Source organism: Corvus cornix, chromosome 17 (genome assembly GCF_000738735.6).
Source record: "Corvus cornix cornix isolate S_Up_H32 chromosome 17, ASM73873v5, whole genome shotgun sequence".
NCBI classification, from domain to species: domain Eukaryota; kingdom Metazoa; phylum Chordata; class Aves; order Passeriformes; family Corvidae; genus Corvus; species Corvus cornix.
In genome coordinates, this window is record NC_046346.1 from 9,067,090 (window position 1) to 9,081,187 (window position 14,098).

The window sequence follows — 14,098 nt, forward strand, 5'->3', positions numbered from 1 at the left end:
GCTCTTGGCTGCCTGCTCCAAACTCTGCCATCCCTGCCCTACTTTCCTGCAGATGATTGGTGATAGTGAGCCACAAAATCAACAAAATCAACATTAACCCCACAGCCACAGGCTGGCAATTATCATTTATGTGCATGCCGAAGGTGCCTGCTTCTTATTAGCAAATTCAAATCGCCCTAACTCGATAGGGAGTGCAATTGAGCACTAACAGCATTAGGAGATTTTTCTCTGCTTTCTGAAGCTGCAGAGAGAAAGAGAGAGCACAATTACACCGTGGCACAGCTCGGCAGCACAGCTCCCACCTCCGTCACGGGTGCACAACACCAGCGTGTGCCCCATGCCCTGCTGGCCTTGGCCCCAGCATCTCCCCGGGCCCCCGGCACATCTCCAGGACAAATGCACAGCAACAAGAGGAGTTCAGCCTGGCAAGCTGAGGTCCCATCAGGTCCCAAGGGAAACCTCTCCCTAACTCAGGGCTGTAAGGGATTTTATGCCAAATCTGTGGCCCAGCTGTGAGGCAGATGCTGTGTGCTCTTGGCTCCGAGATGCTCTGAGAAGCTGAGAGACCAGAGCAGGCTCTGCTACAGACAAAACCATGGGGACATTTCTTCACACACCTGTGGGCATTGAGTGTTTCAGCACCCATTTTTCATCTGCTGGCTCCTCCCTTCCCACATATGCTCTGTTATTGGATTCCCCCAGAGGGTGCTGGGCACTGCCCAGGCTCCCCAGGGAATGGGCACGGCCCCGAGGCTGCCAGAGCTCCAGGAGCGTTTGGACAGCGCTGCCAGGGATGCCCAGGGTGGGGCTGTTGGGGTGTCCTGGGCAGTCCTGCCCTCGATGCTCCTGGTCATCCTTTCAGCTGTGATTCCCTGATCTCCACATCTTCAAAGACCCAGCTAAGTCCTGAGCTGTGTCCCAGGGGAAGCAGAGCATCCCTTGTCCAAGCCTGGCACAGCTCCCTGCTCTGTTCTCCCAGCGCTGGTCACTTCCAGCCCAGGATTCTGACACCCCTCATCCACCTGGAGCAAAACTTGGTCCTGGGACATGACAGGGAATGCAGTGACAACAAAGGAACCACGTCAGAAATCCGCTGTGGGATTCAGAGTGGCAAAACAAAGCCTCTCCTTGTGCTTATTTTCCCTGAAGGAAATCCCTGCAGCAGCTTTTCCTTTTGCTGCCTGCTCACACTTTTGCTGGCTAAACAGCTTTGCTCCTCAATATTTATTCACAACAAGGAGAGCTGATCATGCACAGAGAGTGATCCCAGGAGACTGAACCCACCCTAAACCTCCTCACACCACTGCTGCCAGCCCCAGGACACACCAATAGCACTGCAAACACAACATTTCTTCCCACCCCTCTCAATATTTAGCAATTATGAGTCTGTGATTTAGTGGACCAGCTTCAGGTCACTTCTAACAGCCCATCAGTTGTTCGAGGAGAGAAGAGCAATTCCAGTGCCACCTGCAGAGTCCCACAGGCTCTGCTGGAGCATTCACTGCTCCACCAAATCAGCTGTGACAGTCCCCATGAGGAAAGCCAAGTGCAAAACCCCCCCAGGAAACCATGCTCTGAGCAAAGGGCCAGCAAAAAGCCACTGAAGTCACCTTTAAGCCTTAACTGGCAGGTTTCAGAGGTGCTTAAAATGTGGAGGTTCTTGAGCCCTGAGGAATCTCACGAGCAGCAAAGAGGAACCTCCATCCAAGTCAGAGATGAGGGGAGCTGCTTCATGTTATTTATCTGCCTTCTGTTCTCTGTGCACATTCAAACTGCACCCTCACAGCACCTCCCGGGGGGGTTGCTCAGGAAATCACCTCATGCTCCAGGTAACCAGTGCTGGTCACATCCAAACTCCTCCTGAGGAGCATCACCTTGGATTCCCCAGCTCCCACTTGTGAGTGATGGAGACCAAGAGTCACAGGTTTGATCTTCATAAATAAACCTTTCACTGGCACAGGGTGCCCAGAGCAGCTGTGGCTGCCCCTGGATCCCTGGCAGTGTCCCAGGCCAGGTTGGACAGGGCTTGGAGCAGCCTGAAACAGTGGGAGGTGTCCCTGCCCATGGCAGGGGGTGGAATGAGATGAGTCTTAAGGTCCCTTCCAGCCCCAACCATTCTACAATCCTACGAAACACCCCAAAAAGACACATGTGAGCTCTCCAAACTGGGACAACAGAGTCTCTTCTGCCCTTACAAGCCCCAACACCATCCCACCAACAGAACTATCTCTGGGCTGGGCTGGAAATGGAACAACAGTGAAATTCCAGCCTTTCATTTCTGTGTCTTCATAGGAATAAAGAAATTCAAAGACACAAAGGGGAATGAAAAATACCAGGTGAATCATGAGCTATTAGAATTCAGGGAGGGTAAAGTTCCAGTTGGGATCCAATTTAAGGCAGATTTATATTTTGTTTGAACTGTTCATCCCTACTCACCAGCAGATTAGGTTAGGTCCAGCCCGCAGTCTGGAAAGACCCACTGGACACTAATATTTCAGCAGGAAATAGAAGAAACAGGAAAATCTCTTGCCATTAAGATCAAAAGAGAACGAGGGTGCACACTTTGACATTTCTCCTCTCCTGCAAGCAGCCCCTGTTTTGCAAAGCAAATTCCACTGTGGAGCTTTGAACTCCTGGAGAGGAAAGATGAAAGGTGAAAACCCAGCTTGTTGAAAGTCAGCACCGAGGTTTCTGACAGCTCCGGATGGAGCACGTTTGACCCATGGCTTTCTGGGACCACAAACATAATTCTCAATTCCTTGGAAGTTCCTGGCGCAGCTCCCACACCTCACCAGGGGGAACGGAGCAGAGCAAACCACAAAGGACCACAGCAAGCAGCTCCAGCCCCTTCCCAACCCACTGAGGATCCCATGGAAAGCTCTGAGCTCCAAACTCATCACTGCCAGGTCCACAGCACCTCCCTCGGGAGGGCCCCCAGCTGGCTCCTCTTTGTCAGGAATGCTTAGACTCAGCCTAGCAATAGAATTATTTTAATTGAGGAATTCACGGCCAGGCACAAAACTTCTCAGGCTTTTGTCACTTTGCAAAACAAAGGGAGCTTCCCATGGCAACCAGCGGAGGGTTTGGTGATGGACAATAAGGTACTTGCACGGGCAGAACTGGGAATTACTGCCCAGAAAAGGAGTTGTGCTATTGCCTTTGTAAAAGGTTTCCCACCTCCACAGAGCCCATATTAGCAAGAGATGAATCACTGTCATTCACAAACACCAGGCACGTAAACAAGAGGATCTGAAATGCTCCAGGAACGATCTTAATTTGAAAACGAGATCTGGAGGGAAAGCAGGGCTCAGGAGGCCTCAGATCCCAGGGCAGCACGGTGTCTCTTGCTGAGCAGTGGCGTTGTTTCCTCCCACCCCGGGACGGTGATTTCTTCACCCAGACTCTGCACGCAGAGTCCATCACTGGAAATATTCTCCCTCAGCAGCACCAACATCCTCCAGCCCCAGCAGCCCCTGGTTATTGACAGAGCCATGCTCAAAGCACGATGAATGCAGCAACACTTGGCATATCCAGACACTTCATGGGGACTAATGAAGAAATTTACATAACGGGCCCACGAGCTGATCCGAACACCAGTCACCTCTTACCCCCGGTGATGCCCTCTTGATTTTTGCTGTGTTTCTTTTATATATTCTCTGTATTCTTTACACACATATTTGTAGCTTTGTAGCCTGTTACTGCACCTTAGCTCCAGCATTTTCCTAAGCACAAAGACAAAACAAATTCCAGGATCCCTGTGCGATCCTGGTTCTCCTTAGAAACCAAGGTTGAGACCAACTCTTTGAGACAATATTTTTATAAACAGGGTTTAGTCCTCATCTGAGGGAGGAGGATTTAGAAGGTGCTAGAGATGGGGGGATTACTTCACTGAGTGTGCTTCTAACTGGGGGCTCTTGTCAGATATGCTCATCTGCAAAACCTATGAAGATTGTAAACGCTTTATGCGGAGTGTGCATCTTCAGCATTTTCCACCTGACGAATTGTGCACCTCAGGATCCTCATATAAAGAGGTAACCCCTTTTTATCACCCTGACTGTGTCTGGCTCGTGTTTCTGGAACCAGAGGAAAGGGCATCAGTTTCTGGTGGCTCTGCCAGGACAGGCTGGAGCCTCTCAATAGCTTTTGGGATGAAGAACCAAGCCACCCCACGCCCCACTCTGCCAGCATCACAGGCACAGGCGAAGTGGGTCCTCAGTGTCCCACATTGCCCCAAGGCCAGTGGGAGCTCCAGGGGAACACAACCTGCTCAAAGGGTCTGAGCAAGAGAGCCCAGAGCAGAGGCTGCCCCAGCAGCACCACTCCAGATGCAGAACGGCTGAACCAACCCAGTTCATGCCGAATCCACGCTGCAGAGAGACACAGCTCCTGCCACCGGCCCAGCCTGGCTCTGAACCAGTCCCAGCCTGGCACTGGACTGGTCCCAGCTGCACAAAGCCAGGTCTAGGCCATGTGGCCCCTGAGCAGCATTCCCCCCCACCTCCACAGCAAGCAGATTCTTCCCTAATTTCATGGTCCAGAAAATGCTCTGCCCATGCCTGAGGGATCTCTGAGCTGTCTGCACTGGGTTGGACTGAGAACCTGGTCACAACACCAGACTCCCACCCTGAGGAAAACAGTTGGGTTACTCCATTTTAACACATTCCCAGACCATGCTGAAGCTTGGAATTAGCAGGAGGTGCTGGAAAAAAGGTTCTTCCCCATCACCAGCTTCCCTAAATTGCTCCTTGGACACTTTTGAGCACAAACAGGCCACAGCTGAGACAAACCTGCAGCTCCCAGAAGAGCCTGGCTGGAGTCATTATTCCAAAGCTTTTGTGCTGCTGAGGCAGGAAGGTCTTTTCCCCAGCTTATGATTGAAGAATTTCACCCTCCTGATGATTCAGCCTCTTTGCTCCGAGCATAAATCACCTCCCAGATAAAGCTTTGCTAGAAAGCTTTCATGGGCCCCAATTAAAAGGAAAAGTCTCTGGAAGAATAAACTGTGGATCAGCAAGGAAAAAACAGGCTGAGATTTGTGAACTTGCTTTTTCCTTGCCTTCCCGATTCCTCAGTTTATCACAAGACAGGAAGTGAATATTTACAAGGTGGATTTCCAACTGCAAAGGCTGTGCTGAAATCTTTGATGCTGTGACTTTCTAAATCTGTAAGAAAGCTGGATCTGGACCACCTCTAAAGTCACCTCCATCCCTTGGGATTGACTGAATAATCCCTCAACAAACCCCTCGCTTTGGGCAGACCTGAGCCAAACCATCAAACACAAATCCCTCTTTCCTGAACATTTCTTGACACCAAACTCCTCAGTTTGCCTGATGCCACCACAGACCAACTTTTTCAGCCTCCAATGTGCTTTCAGGACAGAGCTAACCCTCCCAGATTTCAATTAATGCTGAACTGGTGAAGCACATCTCACCCAGTGACTGATCCCTGCAAATGAAAACCCTGACTCTCCTCCACACCCCACAGCCCAGGTGCAGCAGGGAGAGGGGAGTGAGAACAAAGCTCTGTGGATGCAGGACAATCAATCCAGCACCGTTTTGTGGCAGGAAACAAACGGGCCATTAAGGAAGAAGTTGTAACCTCAACCTTCCTGGAATGGTTCTCAGTCCCAGACTGCCTGGCAGCAGAGGGATTTCGGTCCCAGCAGGGCTGGCTGCTCCAACGCCAGCAAGGGAGGAGTTTGTACAAGCAGAGGGACAAACCTAGCCCAAGCAGAGCCAGCCTGTGGTGGTGGCACACACGGGAAGGGGTGAAGGAAGGGCTCAGCTAAGCCTGAGGGACAGCAGCTTTTATAGAATCACAGATTTGGGTTGGAAGAGACCTTAAAGCCCACCCAGTGCCACCCCTGCCATGGGCAGGGACACCTCCCACTGTCCCAGGCTGCTCCAAGCCCCAATGTCCAGCCTGGCCTTGGGCACTGCCAGGGATCCAGGGGCAGCCCCAGCTGCTCTGGGCACCCTGTGCCAGGGCCTGCCCACCCTCCCAGGGAACAATTCCTGCCCAATCTCCCATCCAGCCCTGCCCTCTGGCACTGGGAAGCCATTCCCTGTGTCCTGTCCCTCCATCCCTTGTCCCCAGTCCCTCTGCAGCTCTCCTGGAGCCCCTTTAGGCCCTGCAAGGGGCTCTGAGGTCTCCACACAACCTCTTCTGTGTCCATAGGGGAGGTGCTCTAATCCCCTTCCCAACTTTGTGGCCTCCTCTGGACCTGCTCCCACAGTTCCATGTCCTTGTTATGTTGGGGACACCAGAACTGTGTGGTTTTCCCTGCTTTCATGAGTTAGCAGGAGAAAAAGCTCCAGCCTTTTTTCTTACTAATGCTTAATCCCAGTTTACACAGACCACATCTTGCCTGCCATGGTCCCACAGCCTTTTGTAAATCTTAATTAAGCAAAAGATTAAAAGTAGGTCCAGAGCTCAGCTCTGATGAGTATCCTGCATCAGGGGAATGCTGCTCTCCTTGAAGAGTCCAGAGCCTGGTAAAATTTTCCTGCCAAAAAAAGATTTTCCTCAGCAGGGGAGAACTCAGGTGGTGAATCAGAGCTCCCTGAACAAGGAATAATCTCTGACACTCCCTCTCTGTCTAAGTCTGAGCATGTGTTCACTTACTCTAACAGTTCTGGATTCAAGAGGAAACATCTTCCAGCTTCTTCCCAGCCTGGGTCCAGCAGGGATCAGGCTGGTTCAGGCAGCATCCCTGTGCAGCTGCTGAGCTGCCTGGATTCCATCTCCAGAGGAGTGGCCAGGATGAGGAGCTGATTCTCCCCCTCTACTCTGCTCTTGTGGAACCCCACTTGGGGTTCTGTGTCCAGCTCTGGGGTCCTCAACACCAGGAGGACCTGGAGCTGCTGGAGTAAGTCCAGAGGAGGCCACAGAGATGCTCTGAGGGCTGGAGCCTCTCTGCTCTGAAGCCAGGCTGGGAGAGCTGGGGCTGCTCACCTGGAGAGGAGAAGGCTCCAGGGAGAGCTCAGAGCCCCTTAAAGGGCCTAAAGGAGCTTATGAAAAGGAGGGAGAGGGACTATTCGTATGGGTAGAGTGACAGAACAAGGGGTAATGATTTTAAACTGAAGGAGAGCAGAGTTAGGTGGGATATTGGGAAGGAATTGTTCCCTGGGAGGGTGGGCAGGCCCTGGCACAGGGTGCCCAGAGCAGCTGGGGCTGCCCCTGGATCCCTGGCAGTGCCCAAGGCCAGGCTGGACATTGGGGCTTGGAGCAGCCTGGGACAGTGGGAGGTGTCCCTGCCCATGGCAGGGGTGGGATGGGATGATCTTTAAGGTCCCTTCCAACCCAAACCATTCTGTAATTCCACGACTTCACTGCTGTTTCCTGGGCACAGCCTGACAACGCATCCACAAACACCCCAAAGAGGATTTTCAGTCACTGCTGCAGTATAATCTGGGCTTTTGTCTCCTTTTTCAGTTTGATGAACTTGGTGTAGGCACAGACGACACCAAACCAACAAACAAGTGGCCAGAAACCAGCACATGACTGAAGCTGTGAAAAAGCTGAGGACTGCACAGAGAGGATCTTCCCCACCCACAGCTTCTCTCAGTTTCCAACCTGCAAAAGCACAGCCAGGTTCTCAGCCAGCAGAGCAGCACAGGGAGGGGGTGACAGCCCTCAGGGACAAGGGACAGGGAGTTACTTCTGCTGAGTGTCCCGTGGCACAGCACAAACCACTCACCCTCCACCAGAACATCCAGAGCCCCTCAGATCTGCCAGATCCCAGCATCAAACCCTAAGCTGAGGTCTCAGACACAACAAATCCAGCCCTGCAGGTGCTTCAGGCACCTGTTCCCAATTAGATTAATGGGTATCTGGAATGCAACTACAACAGCTTCAAAGCAACCCCCAAAATCAATACCCTCATGGTAAGCTCGGGGTTCTGCGTGTGGTACCAGAGGCAGGGTGGGAGAAGATGATCTCATACACCACATATTGATTAATCAATCCCAGCCAGGATGCTAATGGGCTCTTCTTACAACACTTGGCACCAGCAGGAAGGAGCAGGAATGCTGAATGAGGAGGGGAGAAACTGCTGGTGCAGGGAAGCTTCAGGGTGAGGGGAGAAATGTAACGGGGAAATCTTCTAGAGATGGATTTAAGTGGTCAGAGACTGGGAATAGATGGAGGAACTGAGCAGCAGAGGGAGAAGGGAATAAATCAGATTTATTGGCTCCAAACACAGCAGAATTGTACCTGGCAATTGCTGTGGCTGAGGATAATCCTTTCCTGCTGCTACAGAAACCCTCCCAGGAAGGACTGAAAGGGCCCAGCATGGGTCTGGAGTCTATGAGGAAGAACACTTCAGCATCATCCCTCCAGCCAGAGAAATGGGCTGAGGGCATCAGGAATGCCCAACTTTGGGATTTTCCCACAGAAACTACGCCCTCAAAGGAGAGCATTGCACTGCCTGGAAGCCAGCAGAGGCTGGGTGGCATTGTCTGGCTCTTTGTCAAACTGGGAAGAGCAAAACTGGCCAGCCAAGAGGTTGTGACAGTCGTGGTCCTGCCTTGCAGGAGGCAGGGAAATCCAGCCTGGTGCATCCTCTGTGCAGCCCACAGAGTCACACCAGGGATGAAGGTGAGTGACAGAGCTCTGTAAAACTGGACTGGACTAACCAAAACCAGTCCTGGAGCTCAGAATCACAAGTTTGATCAACAAGGACTACACCCACCCATCAGGAGAGGAAACCTCCAGGTACAGAATATTAAGGAGTTGCTGCTTTTGCCACCCAGTTTTGTACAGTTTGGATTTTCTGTGGGGGACTGTGAGAACCTGCTCCGACTCACCCAGCAGAGCACAGGAGCACCTTGGGGTGACACCAACACTGGCACCACCCCACTGCCACCACACATCCCATCTGCAGCCTCAAAGCACCACGGATTCAACCAGAAACAGCCCCTCAGGAAAACAGGAACAATCCTCCTGAAAACCAGGGGAGCAGGAGGTGAAAACCACACAAACTAAATTAATTTCTTCTCCCAGAACCATCTTTTCCCAACCAACACCCCCAGCCCCAGCAGAGGACTCACGTTGTAGAGGATGTCGGTCCAGCCCTCCATGGTGATGCACTGGAAGACCGTGAGCACGGCGAAGAGGATGTTGTCAAAGTTGGTGATGCCATAGTTGGGGCCCTGCCAGTACTCCCTGCACGTGGTCCCGCTCTCACACTGCCTGGCAGGAGGCTCCTCTCCACAGGGAAAATCTCCCACCTCCTCACCTGCAGAGAGGGAAGAGAAGGTACTGACTGGAACCATCCTGAAAATCACTGAAACCATCCTGAGAAGTTCCTGACTGGAACCATCCCGAGAAGTTCCTGATTAGAACAATCCCGAGAAGTTCCTGATTAGAACCATCCTGAAAAGTTCCTGATTGGAATCATCCTGAAAATTACTGAAACCATCCTGAGAAGTTCCTGACTGGAACCATCCTGGAAAATTCCTGATTGGAATCATCCTGAAAATTACTGAAACCATCCTGAGTAGTTCCTGCCTGGTGCTGCTGCATCCTCCTGGCACCACTGCAAGGATTAAATTCACATTTTGGGTTTCTTTGTGCCACTATGGACGTGGAAAAGTTTCCACATTGCTGGGCTGTGAGAGATGGGTTAGTGCAGGGTGGAGCAGAGCCGTCCCTGAAGCACCCAAAATTCGCAGTTTGCCGTCTCACATCGTGGAATTGTTTAGGTTGGAAAAGACCTCCAAGATCATCAAGTGACATCATCAGTGCAGCACCACTAACCCATGTCCCCAGGTGCCCCATCCACATGTTTTTGAGCACTTCCAGGGATGGGGACTCCACCCTGGGCAGCTCCTTCCAGTGCCTGACCACCCCTTCAGTGAGGAAATTTCCCCAAATCTCCAGTCTAAACCTCCCATGGTGCAACTTGAGGCCATTTGCTGTCGTCCTGCCACCTGTTAGCTGGGAGAAGAGGCTTCCAAACTGCAAATAATTCCTGGCTCATGACAGTTCAAAACATCTGAGAGGCCTGGAAACGGTGTAAGAGCAGCACAAAAATACCACACACACAAAAAAGCCCCAAAAACACCACAAAAAAATAAAACCAAGAGCGTGGTAAAAGCAGGGCTTTGGGAATGGGACACACCTCAAACACCCGAAAGTGCTAAATATTGGCTCTATAACATGAAATCAAAAGGGCACCTTCCACACCAGTGCCAATTTTGGGGTGTGGACTGCCCCAAAATTGCCCAGGCTCCACATTTTTGCTCCACATGCAGCACATGTGGCAGGGAAAGAATCCTTGTGGGATGGTGCTTCTCTGCTGAGTTTCATTGCAGACCCAGAGAAGGCCAAGGTGGATAAATCTGCCAGGGAAGGACAACCAGGAATGGCCAGGAGGGTGCCCAGCATCTTCCAGGCTCAGCTGGGAAGGGTTGCAGCCATCCAGAGCAGCTTGGAAAACTCCAGCGCTGGGTTTTTGGAGTAAACAAAAATCCCAAGTCATAGCCTGTTTGGAGAGCTGCGATTGGGGAAGGATTAAAGGGTTTTTTAAGGGTTTTTAAAGGGACAGGTTATGGTTGGTAATGGAGCAGCAAACAGAACAAAATCCAATTCACCGGGGGAAAAGCAGCAGCAGCCCTAACAAGAATTAGGAATAATCATTCCACAGAGCAGAGCCTGCAGGAGGAAAACAAAATTGTCACTGTGGAGCAGGATCAAAGTGTGCGTGGATTTATATAAATATATATGGGACACTTCCCTGTTGACTCAATGCCTCGGTGCAGGGCAAAGCTCCAGCTCCCATATGGGTCACCACAGGCTCTCACGAGGGCTTGGTGAGAGAAGAAAATGCCAAAGCTGGCTCCTGCAGACCATTTGTGGAAAAAGGATCCAGTTTCATTTCAGTTTGGCCTTTTGCTGCCAGGGAATTCTCTGAAAACACAGTGCACATCCACCACAAAGGGGTGGGAAGGGGGGATTTTTTCCTTTTTAAAGCAGTGACCAAAACTGGCCCTTACTCCTTATGGCTGGAGAGACAGAGGAAAGATGAATCTCAAGGAAAAATGGGAAATAAATGTGATGCCCTTTCTCCTGGAGTAGCACTTGGGCTGGGTCAGGTGCTTCAAAATAATCTAGTGTCAGCAGAACAGGACAGCAAGGAGGGTGCAGGGAGAGGGAAACAAGACTGGAGCATGCACTGACACTGAGTTTTGCCCAATTTCCATTAAAATAATGACATGTTTCCAGCTTAGAACACTCAGGCTGAGGGGGAAAGGCCTTGAATAACCCTTTGGCCATATTTTGGTGCCAGTTTGGTGCCCTGACCTACCCAGGCTATTGACTCAGCAGAGCAACACTCGGTGTTGACACCTCTGCTCGGTGCCCTTCACGATGCCCAGCTGGTACCTCTCGTGCAGCTCCTCATTCCAGGAAAAATCCCAGGGGTTTGCTCACTTTGGGGATTTGGAACAGCAAGAAGCACGAGCAGCTTTCCCTCCTCCCATTTCCCGGCCGCTGCCAGAGGCATCTCTTTAATGAGTTCACATTTCCCTGCTCAGGCCGGTTCGGAGCCCGTGGTCTCTGCCTGGGCTCCTTAATGCACCTCTGTGGGGATGAGGAGCACTTTAGGTTTTAAAAAGCTTTGTGGCTGCTCTGCTCCCTGGGGATGCAGTGCCAGGAAGCCTCCCCCAGTCTCCTTTCCAGAAACACCATTTCCCGCCCAGCAGCTGGAATGGATCCCCATAACTCACCCAAATCCAGCTTGGCAGCCTCAGAGCACGGAGTGACCAGGGCACAGGCACTTTCCCCCTCCTGGTGAGGGGATTTGGGAGCTGAGCCACAGCTCCCACCGAGCTGGCAGCTGCTGCCATGCAGAGAAATGCAGCACAGGCAGCAGAGCTTCGGCTGCACTCCCAATTCCGGGCTGGAACACACCCAGCCAGCAAGAGGCGCTTACACACGACATCACCCGTGACAAAAACCTGTCCTCGGTCCCCAAAACCTGGCATGGAGACCTCTTGGTCCCCACTGATGGCAGAGATGAGTCTGCAGGGAGCACGCAGTCTTTGCAGGGAGCTAAGTCCATCACTCTGGGGGTGATGTTTCGCTTTTGCACTTGCGAGGTTCTGGGGGAGAAGAAAATCCTCCCTGCTGTGTGTGTCAGCCGTGAGGGAGAGCCTCGGGCTCTGGCTGCCTCCTGCACACAGAGGATGCACAAACATCCCCCACCCCGTCTGCAGTTTAACAGACCTGGAAATGCTCCTAGGAAACCCCGACCTGCTCAGGATTTCATCCTCCCCACCACCTCGGCACAAACTCTGCTGCTTCCTCCACACCAATATCGTCACCGCTGTCCCTGTCCCCCTGTCCTCACTGCTGCAGCCCCTCGCAGGGGCCACACTACCCACAAAGAGGCTTTTTCCTCCTACAAATCCAGTCCAAAAACTCATTTCCTCCAGGAATCGCTGGGATTTTCTCACAAACCGTAACTCCCGACGGTCTTCCGTGACCTGCGTTATGTTTTTCCAGCATTCCATAGGAACTCGAGCAAGAACTCCCTTTGCAAATCTCTGTGTACACTGAGTGTATTAAAGTGTTCCCATCAGAAAGCTCTGAGATTTGGCAGGGACATTGTTTTATCACCACTGGATTGCACGGAAATAAATCAATATTAAGACCTATTAGCGATAACAAGTGAAAATAGAAGGCTGTGTTTAAAGAAAGTCAATTGCACCTTAAAATGCAATGGTTTGGAGACAAGGACAGTATTTTTATGTGTGTTATCAGAAAATAAACATATTAACACTACTATAAAGGAATGGGGTGGAACAAGATGATCTTTAAGGTCCCTCCCAGCCCAAACCATTCCATGATTCCATGATTTGACACAGCTGTTCCCAGCCAAGACTCTCTGGGATCATCCTTCTCTGCCTCCATTTTACGGGGTTTATTGCTCAGTCACAGGCACACACATCATTCACTCTCCAGTGCCCAATTTCCCTTCTCTGAAGGTCATTTTTATCCTTTCTCCATCAAAGGACTCCTTACCTCCCATTTATCGTCCTTTTATTTTTTGGTTGCTCCCAGACTTTTTGATCTTTTACTGTTCCACACCAAAGTTTGCCCAGAAACCTTCCCAGGACACTCTGGGCGCATAAAGCAGAACCCAATGAAAATGCAGACACTGAAGAATAAAATCAAACAACAGGAATTTGGTTCTGGGCTTCTGCTGTGAAAGTTCTTAGGGCCTCCTATCCCAAAAGAATTTTTCATCTCACTCTTAGGCAGACTGGGAGCAGCCCAGGGGCATCAGAGAGAGGAGAATCTGTCCCAGTCCATGCAGGGTGGGCACAAAATTCTGGTAACTCTCAAAATATGTGGCTAAAGAGGGAGAGAAGGCAGGGAATGTGGAAGAGGCCAAAGGAAAAGCAACAGGGAAGCAGGATAGAAAGATCCAAAGGGCAGAGCTCACCTGTCTCGTTGGAAAAGCAGGTTTTATGGAATTTGCCCATGTAGAACTCCAGCCCGATGATGGCAAACATCACGATGGCGAAGAAGAGGAGCAGCCCAATCTGCAGCAAGGGCACCATGGCCTTCATGATGGACTTGAGGACAACCTGCAGGCCTGGGGGGACACAAAAACACCTCAGGGAGGGAAGGAAAACAAGGACATGGGGTTGGAGAGAAGGTGGGAGAGAGGGGCTGTCCAAGGGACAATTTGGGATTGGCGATAGCGAGCAATGCTGCTCTCCCACACTGCTTTAAACACATTTCCTGCCATAGGAGCAGGAGAGACAATTGGGGGCTCTCCTTTTCTGGTGGCTTTCCTTCAGCTGACAGATTCAATGGGGTTTTTAAGCTTCAGAGGCACTAAAAGGATTTTTCCTGAAGCTGCCAGAGTCCCAAGACTCAGCCTGGAGCTGAACCAGGGCAATTGTGCACCTTTGAACCCTATCTGGGACTCCTTAGGGCCAAGCAAACCAGCCTGTTGTAGATCAAGTGGATGAAAAGCTCATTCCCTGTTCTCCACAGACATGCTGGAAGTGTCAGCTTTATCCCACTAAATTCCAACAGCGGCTGGATTGAGCAGTAATTAAGAAATTGGTGCTAAATATTGTTA

The 14,098-nt window shown here is 51.2% G+C and overlaps 1 protein-coding gene across 1 annotated transcript in view; it reads right to left on the bottom strand.

Moving 5' to 3' along the window:
• Positions 1–14,098, bottom strand: part of LOC104688232 (voltage-dependent N-type calcium channel subunit alpha-1B) — a 261,393-nt gene that overhangs the window by 151,973 nt on the left and 95,322 nt on the right. Inside the window, 2 exon segments of the mRNA XM_010397632.3 lie at positions 9,051–9,238; positions 13,451–13,603. Coding sequence (XP_010395934.3) covers positions 9,051–9,238; positions 13,451–13,603 — 341 coding nt within the window.